The 21,972-nt window shown below is 41.7% G+C and overlaps 1 protein-coding gene across 1 annotated transcript in view; it reads left to right on the top strand.

Annotated features, from left to right (window-relative positions):
• The window catches only part of KDR (kinase insert domain receptor), a 45,096-nt gene extending 30,755 nt beyond the window's left edge, over positions 1-14,341 (top strand). The window contains exons 22-30 of the mRNA XM_045881129.3: positions 475-572; positions 2,738-2,860; positions 3,011-3,122; positions 3,460-3,559; positions 3,962-4,067; positions 5,325-5,476; positions 10,464-10,563; positions 11,073-11,158; positions 12,920-14,341. Of these exons, the coding sequence (XP_045737085.1) occupies positions 475-572; positions 2,738-2,860; positions 3,011-3,122; positions 3,460-3,559; positions 3,962-4,067; positions 5,325-5,476; positions 10,464-10,563; positions 11,073-11,158; positions 12,920-13,142 (1,100 nt within the window). The 3' untranslated portion in view covers positions 13,143-14,341. The remainder of the gene's footprint in view (positions 1-474; positions 573-2,737; positions 2,861-3,010; positions 3,123-3,459; positions 3,560-3,961; positions 4,068-5,324; positions 5,477-10,463; positions 10,564-11,072; positions 11,159-12,919) is intronic.
• The last annotated feature ends 7,631 nt before the right edge of the window (positions 14,342-21,972 follow it).

The raw sequence follows: 21,972 nt of genomic DNA, 5'->3' as shown, positions 1-21,972 counted from the left end.
TGACCTTTGGCCTTTGTCCCAGGACAAAGCCTGGAGAGAAAAGATTCAATGACCCTGAATATTGTTGTTTTATTTTTAGAGTTCTTGATATGAAACTATTGTTTATCCCTCTGGGTACATGGACAAAAAAAATAACAGTTTAAAACAGCAAACTTAAAAAAGTCCTCTTTCTCTCCTTGCCATCTCTGCCAAATGTAGCTCCCTTCTGCCTCCTGGATTTGCTAGTTCAATTTGACTAAGATGGAAAAAAAAAAAAAACCAACTTTTTTTTTTTTTTTTTCTGCTAAGGGGTATGATGAAAGCTAATAATACCGGGATTCAGCAAATTTACAGAAGATACAGGCATTTTTCTCTCTGCTTCTATTTCCAGAAGTTTAACTCCCAAGTGTTAAGATGAAGATTACTCTAACAAACTTAGGAACAAATAGTTTTTGGTGGCAATACTGATCTCTGTCCTCCTACATCTTCTGACAGTTTCTGAAGATCTGTACAAGAACTTCCTGACCTTGGAGCATCTCATCTGTTACAGCTTCCAAGTGGCTAAGGGCATGGAGTTTTTGGCATCACGGAAGGTAAGACAGCTCAGGGGGGACCTGAAGTATCTATTCAGATCACAGATCTGGAAGTAAGATTTCCAGTGCCAGCCACTGGAGTTTGGTTAGGGACTGTAATTTGTTCTCCACTGCTGGGACTATTCGAAGAGTTCTGTTGGAGAGACCCCATGTCTGCTAATTTAAGGAGGTGTAAGGATTTCATGAAATTAACTAACTCATGTGATAAATATTTATCGACCATCTATGAAGTGCAGGCAGTCTCCTAAGCACTAAGGATACTGTGTGAACCAACAGGCAAAACTCTCATCCTTCATGGAGTTTACATCCTATTGGGTGAAACAAGTGGTGAACAATATAAACAGGTCAAATACATAGTAGGTTGGAAGGGAAATAAGCACTATGGGGAAAAATAAGCAGGAAAGGGTTAGAGAGTATACAAGAGTGCTGTGTTTGGGTGTGCATTATGCTTCTGTGTTTGTGTACATCAATTTTAAACAGTGAACAGGGAAGGCTTTATAAGAATGTGACATCTGAGCAGCGACCTGGAAAAGGTGAGGGACTGAGCCTTGCAGATATCTTGGCATGAGAGAGTCTATTTTTAATTTATTTTACATTCATCACCATCCATCAAAAAGTATTTGTTAGTGGTATAATTAGAAAGCAGGAAGGACAGGCTTCAGATGAGAGCGATTATAAAAGCTAAAATTAGAAAAGTAGGCCAAACAAAGGCTGAGGTGGGGACGTGACAAGTTACAAATATTCCAGAGGCTGTAAACACCACGGCGGGAGCGGGGTCGGTTGAAGTCACCCCTCTGGAAAGGGTAGAATGGATGGTTTTATATTAAATAAGGAAAATCAAATTAAGTTTTAGGAAAAATGATCAGTTGACAGAATGCATTGGCTGCACCCTCCTGGGGTGGGGTGGGGAAGAAAGACTTAACTTTTTGCTTTTCTAAATTAGAGTGAAATCTCTAACCCATTTCTTTTTCTGAAGCTTAAACCTTGTCACAGCTTTAGAGCCTCAGGATCTCGATAGTTTCTGTCCGGGAGCTCTTGTCTCCTTTCTCCCAAGGAGAAAATAATATTTTATTATTATTTTTAAAGGCCAGAGCCTGCTGTTTAGTCAGGGTATCTTTCGACTGGGAAGGGAATGGGGTGGGGACCGTCAAGTTCCCTTGCATCTACCAGCTGGTGTCTTGAAGACTACCTGGTTGTTGGGCTGAAAAAGGAAGCTCTTTGATTGGGGGAAAAGTAGAGAGGACTATCTAGTTTTTGGAATCTCCTGTCTTGCTCAGTCATGCTTGACAGAATGCTTTTGAATATGCCTCTTTCAGAAGGAAGTGCTGCACAGAGACAAGGGTGTGGGGTGGTCAGCCATGCCTGGTTCCCGGGATCACTCCTGCCCTGGCTTCAGAATTCTCCTCTGAGCCCTTCATTCATTTACAAATGTTCCCCAGACTTTTATTCCCTTACAAATCTACCAGGTGAAGCTAAAGCTGCTCAGTAGTAGGAAGTTAAATGAGGATGGGGAATGTCTAGACGAGAGAAACTGAGGACCAGAAAAGAGTGGAGAGAAAGCAGGGGGAATTAGGTTTTCCTTTTTTAGGGCACCAGAGAATCAACTTGACCCGTGAGAAGCTGAAATCTCTTTCATAGACCTTTATGATAATCCAACACTTTGAAACAGGATGAGCCCCACGGGGGATGGTTTATCAGAGCCGGTCATTTTCAGTTCCATATGGAACCGAGAAACCAACCAAAGGCACCAAACCAAGGAGAGCCCATTGTTCCTGATTTCTGAGCATTCATTCAGAATAGGAGGGCATTCTAGGGCCTCCTTAGAATAACAGGTTTTAACCGTATATGGTGCCAGGCGAAAGGGATATGTGGATGTGACCAGAAACACATTCTTAATTGTGTCCAAGAGAAGTCTATTTATGACTCCATCATCATACTATAACTTAATTATTTAACTCCAAAATCTGGGACTCTTTATGGGATAAGCAGATGTGTGTCTCAACAAAAGTCAGACTTCTTTCTTGAAGTGTTGATGAAAGATATTAGCCCAGTGCTTGTTAATCAGTTGGTTTTCTGATGTGGGGCTTTTTTAAGCATGAGGTCACAACAGATGCAGAAGACATCAGCTGCGCCGTGACCTAACGTACACACGGTTCTTTTTGCAGTGTATCCACAGGGACCTGGCTGCACGCAACATCCTCTTGTCGGAGAAGAACGTGGTTAAAATCTGTGACTTTGGCTTGGCCCGGGATATTTATAAAGACCCAGATTATGTCAGAAAAGGAGATGTAAGTTTCAAAGATGAGCCCAGTGCTCTGTTAAGTTGCAGGATCCAAATTCCTCTTTGCAAGCTTCGGGACCTTCTTTGGGAACAAAGAAATGTTTTCTTCAGATATGTGCTAAGTTGGGTTCTGATTCCTTGTCTTCTACCCTCTTAGGCTCGCCTCCCTTTGAAATGGATGGCCCCAGAAACAATTTTTGACAGAGTGTACACAATTCAGAGTGATGTGTGGTCTTTCGGTGTCTTGCTCTGGGAAATATTTTCCTTAGGTAAGTCACTTGCTTTTTGTTCCTCCATCCATACTCCAAAGAGGATGATAGAAGTCAGTGGCCCCAGTGCACCTTTTCCTCTCCTGTGTTCCACCTTGATCTGGTGAAAGTTACTTGGAAGCTTCGGATAGTTAAAAAAAAAAAAAAAATATATATATATATATATATATACACACACACACATATATACACACACATACATATACGAATATACAAAAAATATATAAATATACATATATATGTATGTTTGAATGTATTTGGGAAGATGTTCAAGAATCACGGTTTTCTATAAGAAAAAAATCAAATCAGATAATGTCCCATTCCTGTTTTATTCTAGGTGCTTCTCCATATCCTGGAGTAAAGATTGATGAGGAATTCTGTAGGCGATTAAAAGAAGGCACTAGAATGAGGGCCCCTGATTATGCCACACCAGAAATGTAAGACTGAACACATCTTCCTATCCTTTCTTTGCTCACAAAAACTCCCCCTGCCCAGAAGACTTTTCATGATACAGACCTCTTTCATGGCCCCATCTGTATCCTGCTTCTCCCTGGAAGTCTTCCTTGATAATCTCAAGCAGAGAGTCATCTCTTCTGGAAACAACAGCACTTTATCTATACTCACGAGTTAGTTTTTATTAGATATCAATTTAGAACATTTCCTGTACATACTTGATGCTCCAAGTGTAGGGCTCTGTGTTTTATACGGTGTTGAATTACTATTTAGTGTCTGGGCTCATGGTGGACTTTTCATAAATGTTTACTCACTCAAGTGCTTGTTTTCAGCATCAGATGAGGAAGAAGGAGACAGTGAATGACATTAGTGTTTTGCTTCTCTAGATACCAGACCATGCTTGACTGCTGGCACGGGGAGCCCAATCAGAGACCCACGTTTTCAGAGCTGGTGGAACACTTGGGAAATCTGTTACAAGCTAATGCTCAGCAGGTTTGTGACCTCCATCCAAGAAGTATATCCAAGGCCTCCTCTCTTCCTTAGACCTTCTCATAGCCACCATATTCTTACAGATCTGAGCAATAATGCTTTTTTAAAAGCTATAACTCTCTGTTTAGACAGATGAGATCCTAACCACTCATTCCTCCTGATAATATCTTTTTCTTGTCTTCAGATACTCTTCTGAAGTGAAATTAATCAATCAATCAATAAAAATGAGTTGGGGGTGCCTGGGTGGCTCAGTCATTAAGCATCTGCCTTTGGCTCAGGTCATGGTCCCAGGGTCCTGGGATCCAGCCCCGCATCGGGCTCCCTGCTTGGTGGGAGGCCTGCTTCTCCCTCTCCCAGTCCCTCTGCTTGTATTCCCTCTCTCGCTCTCTCTCTCTCTCTGTCAAATAAATAAATAAAATCTTTAAAAAAATAAAAAAATAAAAATGAGTTGGTCCACAGAATATCAAAAATGAACAGAATTTCAAGGAATTTTTAATACACTGTATAGGCAAACCCATATCTGAACCCTGCAAAATAGATGGCTTTTTCCTCAGTAAAATCCCAGACCCCCATAACTTCCACTGGAGGATTTTAGAACTGTAACCTTTACCATTAGAAAGTTATTTAATCTCCAGTCAAGGGCCTCTTAATACCATGAATGGAAGCCAATTTCCTCTTGCTTTTCTTTGGAACAGGTGGGGAACAATGGGTCAAATCTGTTTTTATCAGTAAGCCTTTCAAACATTTAAAGGTGTCACATTGCCCTTTCTCTCTTTCTCTTGATGAAGTAATGTTAAATTGTGCGACCTTTTCTCAGAAGACCCATTTTCCTGCACATTTATTGCTTTTCTCTAGACTGGCATCAGCTTTTCCATTGCCTGGACGTGTAGAAGCTAACACTGGGTGACATACCCTTTAAAAGACCTGGCTCTTGTAGGTGGGGCTTTGTGAAGAAATGATTCCTCAGCCCTCCGTGTTCTGTTGCCACATCCCTGGCCACAGCCTGCTTTGTCTTCCTCGTGACCACAGTTCTCTGCGGTCCCCTTACTCCTCTTGTTTTTATATGAACTCCTTTAACTTACTTTCATATATACATATCCCTCTCAAGGGCCCTTTTGTTTTTGACAAACCATTTTTAATGTTGTCTTTAAGTTCTGCACTCAGATATGAAAGCGACAGACCCCATGGCCTTTGTTTCTCATGAAAAGGCTCTTGAGGGGCTGGAGCCATAGCAATAGAACTCCATGTTTGTTGTTTCAGGATGGCAAAGACTACATTGTTCTCCCGATATCAGAGACTTTGAGCATGGAAGAGGATTCTGGACTCTCCCTGCCTACCTCACCTGTTTCCTGTATGGAGGAAGAGGAAGTGTGTGACCCCAAATTCCATTATGACAACACAGCAGGAATCAGGTACTGTATATGGTCAACATCCCCAGGGGGACGGGGGCACTTCAAGGTCATTTGGGGAGGGGGTGGAAGGAAGGCTGCATCTCACTTCCACATTTATTTAGCCTTAGCCCTGAGACTGCTGTCAAGGGAAGTGCTCCTTGAAGAGGGCTGGGGTAGGTGAGTTGGTTCCCATCTGTGGTCCACATTGCTGCCATAGCTGTTTCTTTAGAATTCTAAGCCCTGCAGCTGCAAATAGCTGGAATGCCACAGTTTGTTAATCTCCAGAAAAAGAGACCAATTTTATATAGACATCTGTATTTAAATTATCCCCATGTACTCTTTTATTAATGTGAATTAAATGGCTTAGGAAAGATTCAGGAAGGAAGGGTTTTATGCATATATGAGAACACACATGTCTCCCTGGCCAGGATGCAGTGTGCCATGGGGATGTGTCCTGAATTGGACTGGACAGCACATCTTCAGAAGCCCCTCCCTAGTCTGATTTTCAGCATTTCATTTGCATAATGGGACTTCTGGACTTACTTAAAACACATGCACTGCGGTCCTCTCCTGATTTGTAAAGGGGTTCTGAAGGCAGCTTTCTTTTTTCTCTCTCCCAGCACCTGTGCCTGAGGAAAGAGTTGATACAGTGTCTACAATATGATATTAAAATAGCCTTTTACTAAGCCTTTGTTCCCCTCCCCCCACTCTTTTGGGTGTTTTCCTCCTGTAACTGCCGCCCCCCCCCCCCCCCCCCCCCCCGCCCGACTGCAGGGTCCAGCCTGCACTCATGAGCGTGCTGTGACTGCAAGAGGGGCATGGAGCTCTAGGTTAGCCAGGCCGCCAGGTCGTGGGCAAGGAGGCCCCCTGGGCAGCTTGTTCTGGGGAATCACATGGGGTGGCAGGAACACTGCCGGAGTGGGTAGAAGCCAACGCATAAGCTGCCGGTTACATTTGTGTCGAGAACTTTTAGCATTTTTTCAAAGAACTTTTCCTCCTGTTATCAGATTTTGCCTACATGATACCTCGCAGAGTTACGCAAGGGAGAAACTCTTACCCTTCTTGATGGGGATGTTGAACATGAGGCTCAGAGCAGTCACCTGGTGGAAATAAACAACTATGGTTAAAGATCCAGATTTTAGAGTCAGATAGAACTGGCTGAGCCACTAAGTCTCCCTCTTAGTGACCTGGCGCACATCTTCATCCTGACCCAGGCGAAGACCCTGGTGTTCAAAAATGATTCTTTTGAGAATTGCATGGTATAACATATTTCTATGTGCCGGGCACTTAGGGAGCCCTCGATATGTGATAGCTACTAAGCAAGCTGCTTAAAATCACATCCCTAGGATGATTCCAGTTTCTCCGATCTCTCTCTCTATGTCCTGTTTTCTGCCCCAGCAAAGAGGGACCCTCAAAGAGAAAGGTGAATGAACTGGAAGCCAAAAGTGCCACTCTCATGTTTAAAAACCTCTAGTTGAAGCTCGGCTGGCCTTCTGGTGTGGTAATTATTCCTACAACAGCGCTGCCTTCTTTATCAGAAAGCCATTTGATCATGAACTCTGTTCCTTGGGTTTTGTGTGACCAGGTGGAGTGAGGACCCAAGCGGCAGCCTCTTGGCTTGCTTGGACGCTTTGCATATGGTGCTGAGAGTCGATGAAGTCATGTTTGTGTAATGGAAGTGCCAAATGCGATGCTGGATCTAAATCAGGGCTGCTAACATTTATCCCCAGAAGCATGGACAAATGTGATACCACACTCTGAACATAGGCCTGGCTCCTATTTTCTGTCTGTGATTTTCGAATTGGTCTTTCCAGTCCAGTTTCTCTTTTATCCAGCCATAATTTGAAAAATAAAATGGAAATCGGAATCTTTTGTCTGCACCCCCTCTTCACCTCTGCCACCCTTTTTTCTTCTTCTTCTTCTTTTTTTTTTTTTAAGATTTTATTTATTTGCGAGAGAGAGAATGAGAGACAGAGAGCATGAGATGGAGGAGGGTCAGAGGGAGAAGCAGACTCCCTGCTGAGCAGGGAGCCTGATGTGGGACTTGATCCTGGGACTCCAGGATCATGACCTGAGCTGAAGGCAGTCGCTTAACCAACTGAGCCACCCAGGCGCCCCACCCTTTTTCTTTTTATCAAAACAAGACTCTGCAGTCACATTTTAATCATCTGACTTAAAAGAAGCGCAGCGTTGAGACATCTGCACACGGCACACTTGGTTTTGAGGCTCTCGTTTGGTTCTGCTTCCCTCGGGAGACCAGAGATGAGGCTGGGGTACTTTTCAGCAGACTTGTTCTATTCTTTTTCCCATTTCCAGTCAGGTAGAAAAGCTGAGGAGGCTTTCTCATTTGCTTTGTCTTTATAGTTTTCAATCTCATCGCATTATAAATAGAGCTGGACAGAGACATCACTGTGGGTACCAACCTCATGATTTGTTGCCCCTTTAAATTATTGAAAAATATTTCTTCAACATTTATTTAGCAAAGAAGCCGAGAGGGGTGTGTGGGGGAAGGGTGAACAGGATGGACCACTAGTGTCTAGACTTTGCTTTGTCTCTAATTTCCCCTGTGGATCAGCTCTGGCCCCAAGTTTGCATGCTTTCTGCAAGAAAACACATATTAATTGGACTCATCTTTCTTTGAGGGCAGTTTGGGGACCATCTGTGGTTGCTCCATCATTTGCCCCTGGGGAGTTTCACTTCCCACTCCAAGCAGCTTATCAAAGATTTCTTTTCTCTCCCAGAGAAAGGTTTTGGCACATATCATTTTTCTTCATTTTGGTTAATTGCTGGTGATGATTAAGTGCTCCTTGCGGATTGATGTCTGGGACAGCCTCCTGGCTAGATGTTCCTGAATTTGGCTGTGATATCAGAATGCTTGAAGTGACACTGTCCTTTCTCCACCTTTTTTGTCCATCTTCTCCCCTGCACTGGTCCTACCACACGGTCAGTGCCTGTGTGGGAAAGAGCAGTACTGTGCACATAGTAGGTCCTTCATAAAGACTTGAACTATCATATCCATTGTTCTCTTCTACGTTTTCCTTCCTGATACTTTTCCAAGGGAGTCAGTGTGGAGTAGGGTAGCAAAACAAAGCAAAACAATGGGCTTTAAATCTGAAGGCCAATTTCGAATCACAGTCCTAGCCATTTCCTCCTTAAGTCTTAGCTTCCTCAACTGTTTTTTTCTGAGGCAGCTGTATTATTGCCCAAGCTCACCCCCTCTAGTTGATTCTATATGCCACATATCTCTGGAATCGATCTACTTCTGCACACTCTGTGGGCATCACTTCTCTTGGGCAGGCTGCCCTTCTTTCTTCTAGAGACATGGAAAAGAGCCCCCTAATTGGTCTCACTGCCTGTTTTCACCTTCCTCTACCAGAGCCATCTTTCTAAAGGGTTCATCTGACTTTGTCAATCTCATGCTTCAAATCCTTCAGTGGCTGCTCATAACCCAGATAGTCTAGTTCTGTGATTTTGGACAAGTTCCTCTTCTGAAGTTGGGATAATAGCACCCACCCCTCACAGATACCATTTATGAAGATGCTATGAGAGAGCAGTTGAGGAACATTTAGCACAGTGCTTGGCATGGGGTGGAGTCTCAGGAAAGGGTCCCTGAGTGAGTGAGTGAATCAATGAATGATTAACTGTAGTACCATTAGGGACTGGACTCAGGAGAAGTGGGTTTATCTCTGTCTCCTTATATACCATGTCCTCTTTCTTGTGGAGATCCCTGAGTGAGGATGTCACTGGTGAACCTCGTTCTCTCCTCTCTGTAAGGAGAGGAACCAGTCTCCTGGTTCCAGGGGAAGGAGACTCGATTTCCTTTCTCCTCTGGCTCAAGTGTGTCTTCACTCCACTTGGTCATAGAAAACACAGGAATATGTAACATGTCCAGAAGCCTGCCTATTGGGGGAAGTATGCTGGGATAAGCGTGGAGAGTGAATTTGCTGTCCCTTGCTGTGAAAAGAACTTCTCTTCATTCCACTTGGGCTGTTGGTGCTTTTAACAGAATCAGACTCACCCAAAGCCACATGGCAGGGAAGGAGCGCCCCCAGGAAACAGGTGATATGTTGTCTGACAAGTCCTATTCTTTGAACTCCTGAAGGAAAATGGTACCCTTTGGAATTCAAAGGAGGAAAACAAGCTTTGGTTGATAGAGAATCATTCTTTCTAAGAACACTTGCCACCCACCTCATTCATCCTCCACATAGCTCTGTGAGTGAGGGAGGGAAAGCTATTGCCAACACATTTTAAAGACAGGACAACAGAAGCATAGAAATATTCATGACTTTTCCAAGTTTGTAGTCAGTGGTAGACTTTGAAATAGATGAAACATCTCATGACTCTTGAACCACTGCCTTTTCCCAAGACCAGCAATTCTGTGGGCTGAACATAGGGGATTGTGAGACTCAGCGCGCCGCCCCCCTCCCCGCCCAACACACACACCCTTAGCCTCTATTACATGCAGAAGGAGGAGGTTGTCTCCAGATCCTGCTGAGTTCAGTGTCTTTTACAGAACCCAGGTGAGATCCAGTGAGATCCCCAGGTGCTTCCTCTGCCCATCTTTCACTGAATGGTTGCTCTGAGGGCATTATCTAGAAAAACTTTTCTGGAGGTGGCCAGAAAGATGTTCAATGCTCTGTAATATGTCAAGAGCCCAGGGGAGGAATCTCAGGCAATCAGGAAACCATGCAGAAGGCGGCTGATAACTTAGTTTGCTGTTGTTGTCTTTAGTCCAGCCCCGGCCCTCAGAAGTAAGATTCAAAAGAACAGGAGCTAATCGAGGCCCCTCACTTAGATTATACTTTTAAATAGGCCCTCACAGGAAATGGAGCCTTCACTCTGTGCTAGCAGAGAAAGATTTTTGTTTTGATTTGTTTTTCCTTTTCCAAAGGATGTTTTGAAGGTTGCTATTAAACTTGTGGTTGAAAGATAATGAACTTAGGTATCACTTTTGGTCTCTGCAGCCAAATATACCACCCCCCAAATATAAATATTGGTTCTTTTGCAGCCAGTATCTGCAGAACAGTAAGCGAAAGAGCCGGCCCGTGAGTGTAAAAACATTTGAAGATATCCCGTTGGAAGAACCAGAAGTAAAAGTAATCCCAGATGTAAGTACATCTCTCAAAAATAGTCTTAAAAATAACACAAAGGATGAAACATTAGCTAGATAAATATTAGCCTAAGCATTAGAGTCTTAGAGCCTCATTACAAAGGTATGTGTCATGGGGTCATTATGGAGATGGAACTGATCATTCCCTTCCCCTCCCCCCCGCCACTGGATTTTCCATAAAGACAGCCCCTGGTCCAAGGTTCCAGATAGTCTAGCTTCATGCCCAATTCCACTCAAGTGTAAATAGTATCACTGTGAAAAGAGGGATGGCAACAGGTCTCCTCAGCTGCTTCTTCCTAAATACTTTTCTTCCAGGCCTGAGTTTACTACTAGGAAGCAGTTGTTTCTTCTTGTAGCTGGTACAATTTCTGGCTATGCCATCTTTACCTCCCTCCGTGGAACACTGGAGCATATTGTCGGATAGATGGGCTAAGAAATCAATTTAATTGAATAGTTGGTCAGTGTGCATACTCAATCAACAGCGCCATCTCCTTATTTCTTAAAAAGGACAACCAGACGGACAGTGGTATGGTCCTTGCATCAGAAGAGCTGAAAACCTTGGAAGACAGAACCAAATTAGCGCCATCTTTTAGGTAAGGCTCAGCCAAAGAGAAAAGACAAATCTCAACAGGAATTTTTGGAAGGAACTTAGGACTTTCAATGTAGATGCAGTTTTCCCTTTTTGTGTCTGTTGCTTAGGCAAATTCACATCAACTGAATTAATAAATAACGGAAACTAATCAAGCAAATAAATTATATGGCACATCTGAAAAAGAATCTGAAATTAATTAGGGAATTTGGTCAGTTTTAATGAGAATTTATGAATACCCGGGAATTTTTATGTTTATATGGTCAGTGGTTTGTATGGTACTGGCTAAATAACAAAGTTCATTGGATGTAATCCCTCAAATTGAGATGATTAAAATCTTTGTGGACTCTGAAGAATTTTCAAACCTGTACATAAATGAGCACATCTGTCTTTAGAAGTATGATGCATAAATAAACCAATATCTATTTGTTTGAGATACTTAAATATTACTGGCTGAATTATTTGGCTTATTATTATTTTTGGCTTAATTGTGGGAAAAATACTAAATTTGGTTTTGAATATGATTTCCCCCATGTGGTTCTGTAGGAATTTGTAGTTGTTTTGAATAGATGTACCTGCTTTTAACCTAACATATAAATGAAAATCTCTATAAAAATAGTGAGATAGTGAGCAGTTATTTATTTGCTAGTGAACTCACTCTAGGTGAGAATTGAGAAGACTTTGATGTACTTATAATCTAACTGTTGTATAAAATGGGAACACCCATGGGTTATTAAGGGATGTTCCTGTAAAGAAAAAGAAAATTAAAACGAGCCATTGTGCAATTTTACTGTTTGCTTTAGGTCCAAAGTGAGAAATTGTTAGAGTCAATTATATGTTTCATTCATTGATTTAAAATATATTTGTTCAGCGGCGGCTATGTGCCAGGTACCATGCTATTGTTTGAGACACTCAACTCATTTGTTGGATTGAAAGAAAAATTGCACTTCTAGTCATTTGAAATAACTTTTAAACCACATATGGACATGGAGTTAATGAGATCCTTTTTGTAGTTTTTAACACAAATAATTTGGTAAAACACGAATTCAGGGGGGAAAACCCACACCTCAGAATGGCTTGAGAAAATGTAAATCCTGAAGCTTTTAGATCAACACAGCCTACACTTTTAGGCTTTGACATGATTGTGGTCTGTCATGATTCCATTGAAACACTGAAAACATTTTCTAGTTGCTGCTGAGTGATCCAGGTCCTCAGTCCTTCCAAAGAATGTGGTTTTGATGAGTAAAAAGCAGTTTTTGACACTCTGGCTTGATGGCATACACACGCTTCGACTTATTCAAGTTTAAAGTTGCTCAAGAACTTTATTACCACCGTACAGATGCCTTGTAATCCCTAATCAACACTGGGAGGAAAGCAGAAGTGGACTCTAAGAACATCCCAATTTCCTTTCACATCGTCACAGCCCCATATCATTGTATACAAACCTGTCAATCTTCAACGCCATAAAAATGCTCCGTTGGTTGGAGCCTTTACATAATTCAGGAGAACTGCCTTTCATCTCATCACAGGCTTGAGAGACTTGGACCTGAATAAGAGGACTTATCTGAAACCACTAGCTCATGCTAGTACCTGAAAATAGACATCGTCTGAGTAAACCTGATACGTTGATTAACAAGTGGGAGAGATAGGGGCTGGTGTCTCCAGGGAGATTACAGCCCACACGGGGTCGGGAACAGGGTTAGGGTAAGAGGGGAAAGAACTTCTTTCTCTCCACCAACTCATTTGGTTGCCATTTCTTCCACAGTGGACTGATGCCCAGCAAAAGCAAGGAGTCTGTGGCATCCGAAGGCTCTAACCAAACGAGTGGCTACCAGTCTGGGTATCACTCGGATGACACGGACACGACTGTGTACTCCAGCGAGGAGGCCGAACTGTTAAAGCTGGTGGAGATTGGACCGCAAGTTGGCAGTGCAGCCCAGATGCTCCAGCCTGACTCTGGGCCCACATTGAGCTCTCCTCCTGTTTAAAAGGAGGCACCCACGTCCCCCACTCCTGGAAATCACATGAGAGGTGCTGCTCAGATTTTCAAGTGTTGTTCTTTCCATCACTAGGAAGTAGCCACATTTGATTTTCATTTCAAAAAAAGGACCTCAGACTGCAGGGAGCCAGTCCCGTAGGCATTTCCTGAGAAGATGTTTGTGTCTCAAGAATGTGTTTGTGTTTTGTCCCGGTGTTGACCTTCTGTTTATGCATTTAGAAAGCACGTATGATGCCCCTTATTGTGGGGCTCCCCATGGGTTATGACAAAAGAAGTTCAAGAAATGGCTGCATCCTCCATGCAGTGGCAGCATCTGGGGAGTTGACACCTCTCTGTAAAACCAGAAGATAAACCAGGCAATGCAAGTGCTTTAGGTGTTGAAGATGGGAAAGACCTTTAGGGCTGAGTCCATCTAAGAAGCTTTGTTTGGGATATGGGTCCTGAGCCAAGTCTTATGTGTGGGGTTTGGATTGACAGAAAGGAAGATGTTGGCTTGCTTTGAGAGCATTCTGGAGCCTGCAGATGCATTGTGTTGGCTCCGGTGGAGGTGGGCATGGGGTCTGTTAGGAAATGTAAAGGCTTCAGATGAGGTTACTGGTTTTAAAAGGTTGCGTGCTCTTCCCAGTTGGGCTAAAGGAGAGCTCCTTGGGCTGTTTCCGACACCTAATGAGAGTTCCTTCCGGACTCTTACGTGTCTCCTGGCCAAGCCCCAGGAAGGAAATGCTGCAGCTCTGGCTCTTAGTCTCCCAGGCCGATCCTTTATTCAGAACCCCATAAAGAAAGGACACTCAGACCGAGGCTCCCTGTCGTGTCGAAGAGTTTTGACTATATAAACCAGCTTCTGGTTTCTTCTGGATGAATACCCCCTTATCTGTCCTGATGTGATCTATGTCTGAGCCTGAATGCAGTAGGTTCCGTATCAAGCTGTGGTGTCAAAGCTTCAGGAAAGATTTGACTCCTTTGTTCCTTCTCCCCTCCCTGAACCTTCACCCTCTTTTCACCCCAATCAGACAGTATTTTAGTAATTTGGCCTCTACACTCTAGTAAGAGCTGATTTGGTTTGTTCACTCTCTGAATGACTATTAGCCAGATTTCAAAATTATATAGCCAAAGTTTTAACAACATCTATTGTATTATTTAGACTTTTAACACATCAAGCTATTTCTATTGGTTTCTGCCCTTGTTCTTTCCTTTTTAAAAAAGAAAATGTATTTTTCGTTTGGTACCATAGTGTGAGATGCTGGGAACCATGACTGTAAAACATGCTATGGCACATATATTTATAGTCTGTTTATGTAGAAACAAATGTAATATATTAAAACCTTATATTATATATGATGAACTTTGTACTATTCACATTTTATACCAGTATTATGTAGCATAACAAAGGCCATAATGCTTTCAGCAATTGACGCCATTTTATTAAAAAAAAAATTGAAAAACTTAAACGAGTCCCTTTGCAAGGTTGCATTTCTGTTCTTATCATTTCTCTCCTAAGGTGGAGAAGGGGCAATCAGACATAATTGCTACGTGGTTTTTCATTTTTAATTGTTTCCTTATTCTTCTTATAAAGGATATTTTCATAAAGTAGTTTATACTTTTTAAACCAGTACATGTAGGCTTAGTAAAAAAACAAAATACAACGGTATAATATTACCACGACTGTTTCGAGGGGAAGTACTTCTGGCTTGAGGTGTAGTTGCTTCTCCCCTTCCTTTTTTTTTTGTTACACAAATAATTCATACACATGTGAACTCTCATTATATTCTGTGCACTTTTAAGATTCTTAAACTATGGACCGAGACATAGACGTACTCTACCAGTATTTGTGCCTGTTACCATTGCCAACCATGAAAACCAAAGGGTGAGAGATCCCCAGACAGGTGGCCAGACCCAGGCACCGCAGGGAAGTCCGGAGCGTACTTGCAGTTCTCAATGATAACTCTATACTTGCAATGTCAGCCATTTTGAGTGATTACTTTTACCCGAATTCAGTGATTACTAAAAATCACTGGCACCCATGAGTGGCCCTACTCTTTGTGGTATTTTTTTATACACTATAAGTGTTGCAATATTTATACAGTCAAATATACCTATCATTTTTTTAAAAGATTTTATTTATTTATTTTTAGAGCTCGTGAGTGGGGGAGAGGGGCAAAAGGAGAGGGAGAGAGAGAGAATCTCCGTGCTGAGTGCGGAGCCCGAAATGGGGTTTGATCCGTCACAACCCCAACATCATGACCTGAGCCAAAATCAAGAGTCAGATGCTCAACCAACTAAGCCACCCCAGTACCCCTCAAATGTACCTATCATTTTTGATGGCTTCTGGGTTTTTAAATCTTAGTGGAGAAGGTCTTCTCAGTTCTAAAATAAGTTCTAAATGTTCTTCTTCTGCTACACTTAAATGCATATAGAGTGAGGCAGGAATCCGGCTTTGTTTTCTTCAACTAGTTGTCGATCACAGCAGTACTCTTGATGAAATATACCTCTTTGCCTCCGTGGTTGGGGAAATATGCATTGTGCCATTTTCAAACCCTATCATCTCACAGACATTCTGTACAATTTTGTGATGGAGAAGAGGGTAGCCATGGGCATGTGTGATTCCTGGGGCAGCACTTACAGATGTGGGCTTTTGGCCAGGATTAGTGGGTTAGGGTCTCCGACAGACGTCACACTATCTGTCAGGCTGGCCTTGTCTTTTCCTGTTATGATGGTGGCATCCAGTAAATGAATGAAAGAAGAGTCTAGGTGGTTCAAGATAGAGACGCCCTCATAGAAAAACAGAATTTTCTTCAGTTTAGGAAAAAGAGATTTTGTTTCTAATAAGCAGCCCCTGACACTGTCTCCAATGCTGGGAATTTGGATTCAGCTGAAACTTCACACTTCATAAAGAAATGCTTTTAGCACCTCAGGCAGAATGATTAGGAGGTGAGGTTTGGCTCTCTCCTGCCTCTGTCTTCTGTCTTCCGTGCTCCTCGTTCTTAGCTACTTTTCTCTCTTCATTTGCCCTTGAATTGAAGAGAACTTTGTGGCTTTTGAAAGTGCTTCCTGCATGGTCTTATTTTCAGAGCTTTAATTGGAGACATTTGGTGTATTTTAGGTGCGGCCACCCCCACCCCTTGGCTCCTGGCCTCCCTCATTCTCTCCCTTTGCTTGCTTTGTCCTTCTGCCTCCTTTCAAACTCCTCTGGCCCTTCACCTTCCATTTCTCTTTCCACTAACCTTCCTCTGCCCTGCACCCTTCGGCCCCACCCACTGCAGCCTTTCTCCTCCATCATCACAGGACAGAGAGAGCTGTGGGGGATTTAAACTCATTACCCCACTAAGTTTTCCTACCAAGACACATTCATTTGTCCTCTTCAATGAAAGAAAAGTAGAAAAGTAAAAAATCTCAAACCCACAACTTTGTAGTTAACCCTATTTTCCTATTTCCCCCTACCATGTCTTTCTTTCTACCTCTCACTCACATATTAACCTCTAAGATGATAAAATGTAGGCAAACTCCGGAGGCTAAAGCCTTTCAGAGACTGGCTTTTCATATACACCTTTGCACATTTGCATTCTCTTTCCCTGTAGGGGCAGTGCATACCATGTCTATGCTTTCTCAGGTACAGGGGGCTCTAATCTGTTCTAATCTAATCTGCCCAAATTTTCACTTACGTCTAAGTGAAAATCTGGGCAGTCTTCTTGAAAGCAGTTTTTTTTTTTTTTTTTTTTTTTTTAAAAGCAGGCTCCATACCCAGTGTGGAGCCCAATGCGGGATTTGAACTCACAACCCTGAGATCAAGACCTGAGCTGAGATCAAGAGTCAGACGCTTAACCGACTAAGCTACTCAGGTGCCCTGAAAGCAGTTTGAAGTCCATTTTTGGGGGGATAAATTACAGAATGCTCCTAGGTGATAAAGAAATTAAAAAGGTAAAATAAAGTCATTTACTCTGATTTTGATGAGAATGGAGAGAAGTGAGGAATCTAGGACGAACAACCCAGAGAGAAATTCAACAGCCAAGTTGGCCTGAAGCTCTGGAGCTAAAATAGTAGAACCTACCAGTCCCAGCTGAGGTCTGCTCAGAGATAAGGGCTCTGAAAAAAAAAAAAAAAAGTCTAATGAAGACTATGGGTAAGGCAACTATTAACAGTAAACTGTGATTGATATCAAGCAAATGTTAGTGAAAAGAACCAAATGACACCCTGGATTTTATTTTCTTTACAACACTATGTACGACCTACGTGTATCATCTTGACACCTGTAAAAACATTAAATTCAGTAGTTTCACTCCAGTGTTTTTGTTTAGAAATAAAAGAATGAAAATCTGTGGTTTAATTTTTTATCTCAGCTTCCCTGGTTTATTCCAAGGACTTAAAACCTATGATCAGTGTGCTTACCAATAACAAACGTACTTACCCATAGCAGTGGCAGCGTACCCTCATACCTTACTTGTTTGAGGCTCCACTTTTGGATATATTGCAGTAGGAAAAGGGCAGGGAATAACAAAACTGGACTTTGCTCCAGTATTTTCTATTCTTTGCTGTGTTTGTCCTCTCCCTTCTTCAGGAAGTGACATTTAGGGAGAATAACTTTAGGAACGTGGGTTGGGTTCTTCAGTGTTAAAGGGACTCTCACTGCCTGACTGAGCCCGAGTGCAGCTCACAGGATGTGGGGCATGAAATGACTCATCAAGTGCCCTCTGAGCTACTATTACCTGCCACTATGCGCAGGGCATCTCTTAGGCTGAAATGCCTTATCCTGATGAAGGGGATTGAAAACATTCCATTCATTGCCACAGAGAGAACATGAATGGAAATGAAAACCCAGAGGCAAAGTAGGGAATTCAGGCCAGATATAAGGTGAGCAACAACATCTCACCTTCATCCCCCTCATGGACAAGAAAACTGGCAGACGATATCCTGAAGCATGTGTTGGAGAAAAGCAAGGCCTTCCACAGAAATCAGGTACCAAGGTTCAGCCCTTACTACTACAACTTTTAAAGCAAGTAATATTTTATTTATTTGTTTATATTTGACTGTACTTATAAAAAACTTACAATGTGCCAGATACTCTTTTTAAAAGTTTATTAATATTAATTCATGTAATGAATAATAAGGACCTTGAAGAAAGAGGTGGGCATCACCAGGTAGACCAGGTGGCAAGCCAGACTAGGATTCACAAAAAGATCCTCACTGATGGTTTCAGCGAGTGTTTGGTAGGCATTTATGATGTGCTGGTCACCTTAGCAGGCAGTGGTCCTAACTATTCCCTTAGCCGCACGGGTTAAGAGTTATCAACAGAACCATAGAGAGGAGGAACTCCAATCTTATTCCAGAACTCTCTGTATATCCTTATGATCTCACCTTAAATTGATTCATAGTTCCCATTATTGGCTCATTGTATATTCAGTCATTCTTGAACAAAGATCTGAGTTCAAAAACCCACAGATTTCACCATGGGGGGACTTAACCTGACTTTAGAGTCAGGGTGCTCATTAGAAAAACCAGGTAAGAAGCCATCTCACAGAGGGTTGATGAAATTAGGCTTATATTTGTCTGGTTCACCTCATGTTGCAAAATTTGCATTTGGCTCGTAAAGCAAGATGAGATTCTGATAGTGCTCCAGAATTCCCAGTTGGCAGGCATGGTATGCCAACACAGAGGGAACCTTTGGTTTTATTGTAAGTAACATTGTGTTGTCCTTTATACTACTGTTCTACATTTTAAACTTTTCCAGAGGATGAAAATCCAAAGTACAGAAAGAATAAATTCCATCATTGTTATTAGTTTTATTAGGAATTCTTCAGTAGGGATTATTTTATGTAATGACTTCTTTTTGGGTATTTCAAAATATTATCAGGTACCATGCAACATTTCATAAGTACATCTGTTTCACAGATCAAAGTGTACTCCTGTGTAAATTACACTGAGAATCTTTTAAATAGCCTGTGCTTGAAGTCAATAGAAGTGAACTTTCTTTTATTCAATCATCGTGAATAGATCATGGTATGTTGTTGTGCCTTTCCCCCCTCTCTCCTGTGTAGTATGGTTGGCAAATTGCCTTGAGGATCTGTCATGAAGAAAGAAAAAAAATCCCCATTCTTCTCTTATCACCCTTATTCATCAGTGAATTTCAGTGTTCTGCCCACCTTTTATTCTTGAAGTTGTTTGTACCCAAGGAGAGCTTTTGCTTCTTTGAGGAGCAAGACACGAGGATGTCATGCCAGCAACCATTCCTGAGTCAGATCTTACAGAATTAGTTAGTAATGTAACCTTTAAGTACCAGTGGGCATTAATTTTGGATGACATGTATCTTAGAGCAAGTTTAATCATGACAGAATAGAATTTTTAGATAAATATATATTATGGATTTAACTTTCACTCTGTTGCTCTATTTCGTGGTGATAGATGTTTCAAGTAGCTCTGCCATCACTCAGACCTGAGTAGCTGGAAGAGCAGAGGACTAACCTTGATCATCTACCATATGCCAGGCATTGAGCTATGCATTCCTCAGATATCATCTCATTGAATTCTTGCCATGGACGCTTGTGTTAGGTGCCATTACCACCATGTCACAGTTGAAGATCAGCAGTTAAGATGTGAAGCCCCAGCAGGTAAAGTGGTGCCAGGATTAAATCCAGTCTACTTACACTTTGGGCACATATTCATACTTGAGATAGGAACCAGGATGGAATCTTCTGTCTTGATGGAAGGCAGTGAGCTGACTCATCCTCTGATAAATCAACTAACCAAATGAAAGGTACATATTAAGGTGGCCTGGTACCTTTAAGTGTCTTAGTTAATATGTGTTGGCTCCAATATTTCCATCTTTCAGGCAGCTTTATCTATAAGATAAATCCACTAGACAATGACTAAACATAAAAGCTTAGTGTTGCAATAAACATCTAACCACCAGAGGAAAGACAGTGTGTTATTTACTAGCTGTATGGTCTTGGGTGAGTTACTTAACCTCTTTAGTCTTGCTTTCCTCATCTGGATGAGAATTAAAAGAGATACGTGTGCAAAGCACCTACCATACTACCTGATAGGTGGAAAGCATTCAATAAAGGTTAGCCATTATTATATTCTTATGATGATGCTGGTGATAGGTAAGTTAGATTTAAAACTTGTTGAATGACATTTCTCAAAGATTTTTAATTTACCATTGACAAACTGGATGGAGTTCCAATGGAACTTAATGGTCTACATTGTGCTTTAGATTTTAAAACTTGCATAAGGACTCTCATAGCATGAGGAACAAATTGCTGGTTGACATATGCCTGGGAAGACTGTAATGTGATAGAGACTGGATTCAGAAAGACCTCACTGGTCAGAATTCAAATGCCGAGTCAAATAAATCAATTTGATTTTTCTGCACAATTTTGGGATGGGGCACAGTGGCTGGTCAACAGCTTTAAATTGGTTAATAAGTGTCAGTTTGCCAAAATCAGTTGGACAATGACCAATTTGCTAAAAGTCAGTTTGCCCAATGATTAACTCATCAAGTTAAATTTACCAATAAATGCAAATCTTTAAGCATTATTTATAAAGTTTACAACAATTTGTATTGTACATTTAATTGTTTTCAAGGATTCATTCATATTCATCAATTCAGCATAAGATTATATTGTATATTGCCATTAATATGAAAATTCTGTGAAGGGATCCAAGCTAATCACATCAATATGAAATGATGAATTTTTCTTTCCAGTTGCTAGAAATGCCAAATTTAGGCTTATATGCCAGTTGAGGCATTGTTGAAATGACATTCAAAGGAACCAGAAGCACTCAAAAGTGGCTGGCACAATTCCATTATATTAAGGATGTTAGCTCCATCAGGACAGACATTTTTGTCTCTTTGGTTCACTGGTTTATGTCCAATGCCTACGACAGTGCCTGACAATAGTAGGTTCACTAAATCAGTCATTTGGTGAATAGAATTTCAGGCAACTGGCTCTCTGCAAATTGATTTTTGACATTTTGGTTTGCTCTGCTAGGCACCAGCAGGGGCAAAGAAAATGTAGGGGTTTTTGTTGACTGTGTTTTCAGGGTATGTTGGAGTTTCCAAAGAGGTGAGGAAAATTTTAAGCTGTGTAACTAGGTAAACATGTAGATACCAATGGAGGGAATTGTTTTACTGTCTCCACGCTGGTCAGACCCACTTGGATTCTGACTCTCCATTCTTGTAACCACATTTAAGGGTAACTTGACAAGTGGTAGTGTACCCAGAGGAAGGTTACCAGGATAATCTTACATAAAGAATGGTTGGGAAACTGGAAACAGACTGGAAAAGATTTAAGGAATATGCAAGGGCTCTCTTTTAATATATGAAGGGGCTTCCATGGAAAGTACTCTGACTTTCTTTTGTCTTCCCAAAGGAAAAATTCAGTCAGTGGACAGAAACCATGAGAGTAGCAGACCCTGTGTTGTCTGATTCCCAATCACATGCCCTTTCCTTTGTGCCTCATGGATTCTCCCTTCCTTGGAGTAAGTAGAGAGTGTTCTGTGCTATAGGGTTGTTGGAGAGGGGTTAAGAAGTTGTAAGGAGTTAAGGAATCAGAATACCAGTTGAACAAGGTGACCTCCAACTTCCGTTTCAGCTCAGCGCATCAGAGATCAAGAAGCTGTGCTCTCGAGTAATACAGTCTTAGTTTCTTCATTCATAAAATAGAGATAACACTGTGTATCTCATAAGCTTACTGTAAGGATTGAATAAAATAATAGACATAAAGCACTTAGTTCAGTGCCTGGCACATAATAAGCACTAGACAAATGCCTCACCTATTGTTCTGAATCAATGAAAATGAATGTACTATATCTACCTTTCTTTTTTC

This window comes from Mirounga angustirostris, unplaced genomic scaffold (assembly GCF_029215605.1).
Source record: "Mirounga angustirostris isolate CCGP_5_RB_7025 unplaced genomic scaffold, mMirAng1.0.hap1 SCAF_2, whole genome shotgun sequence".
NCBI lineage: Eukaryota > Metazoa > Chordata > Mammalia > Carnivora > Phocidae > Mirounga > Mirounga angustirostris.
Note: the sequence above shows the minus strand (reverse complement) of the source record. Positions and strands in the feature narration are given on the sequence as shown.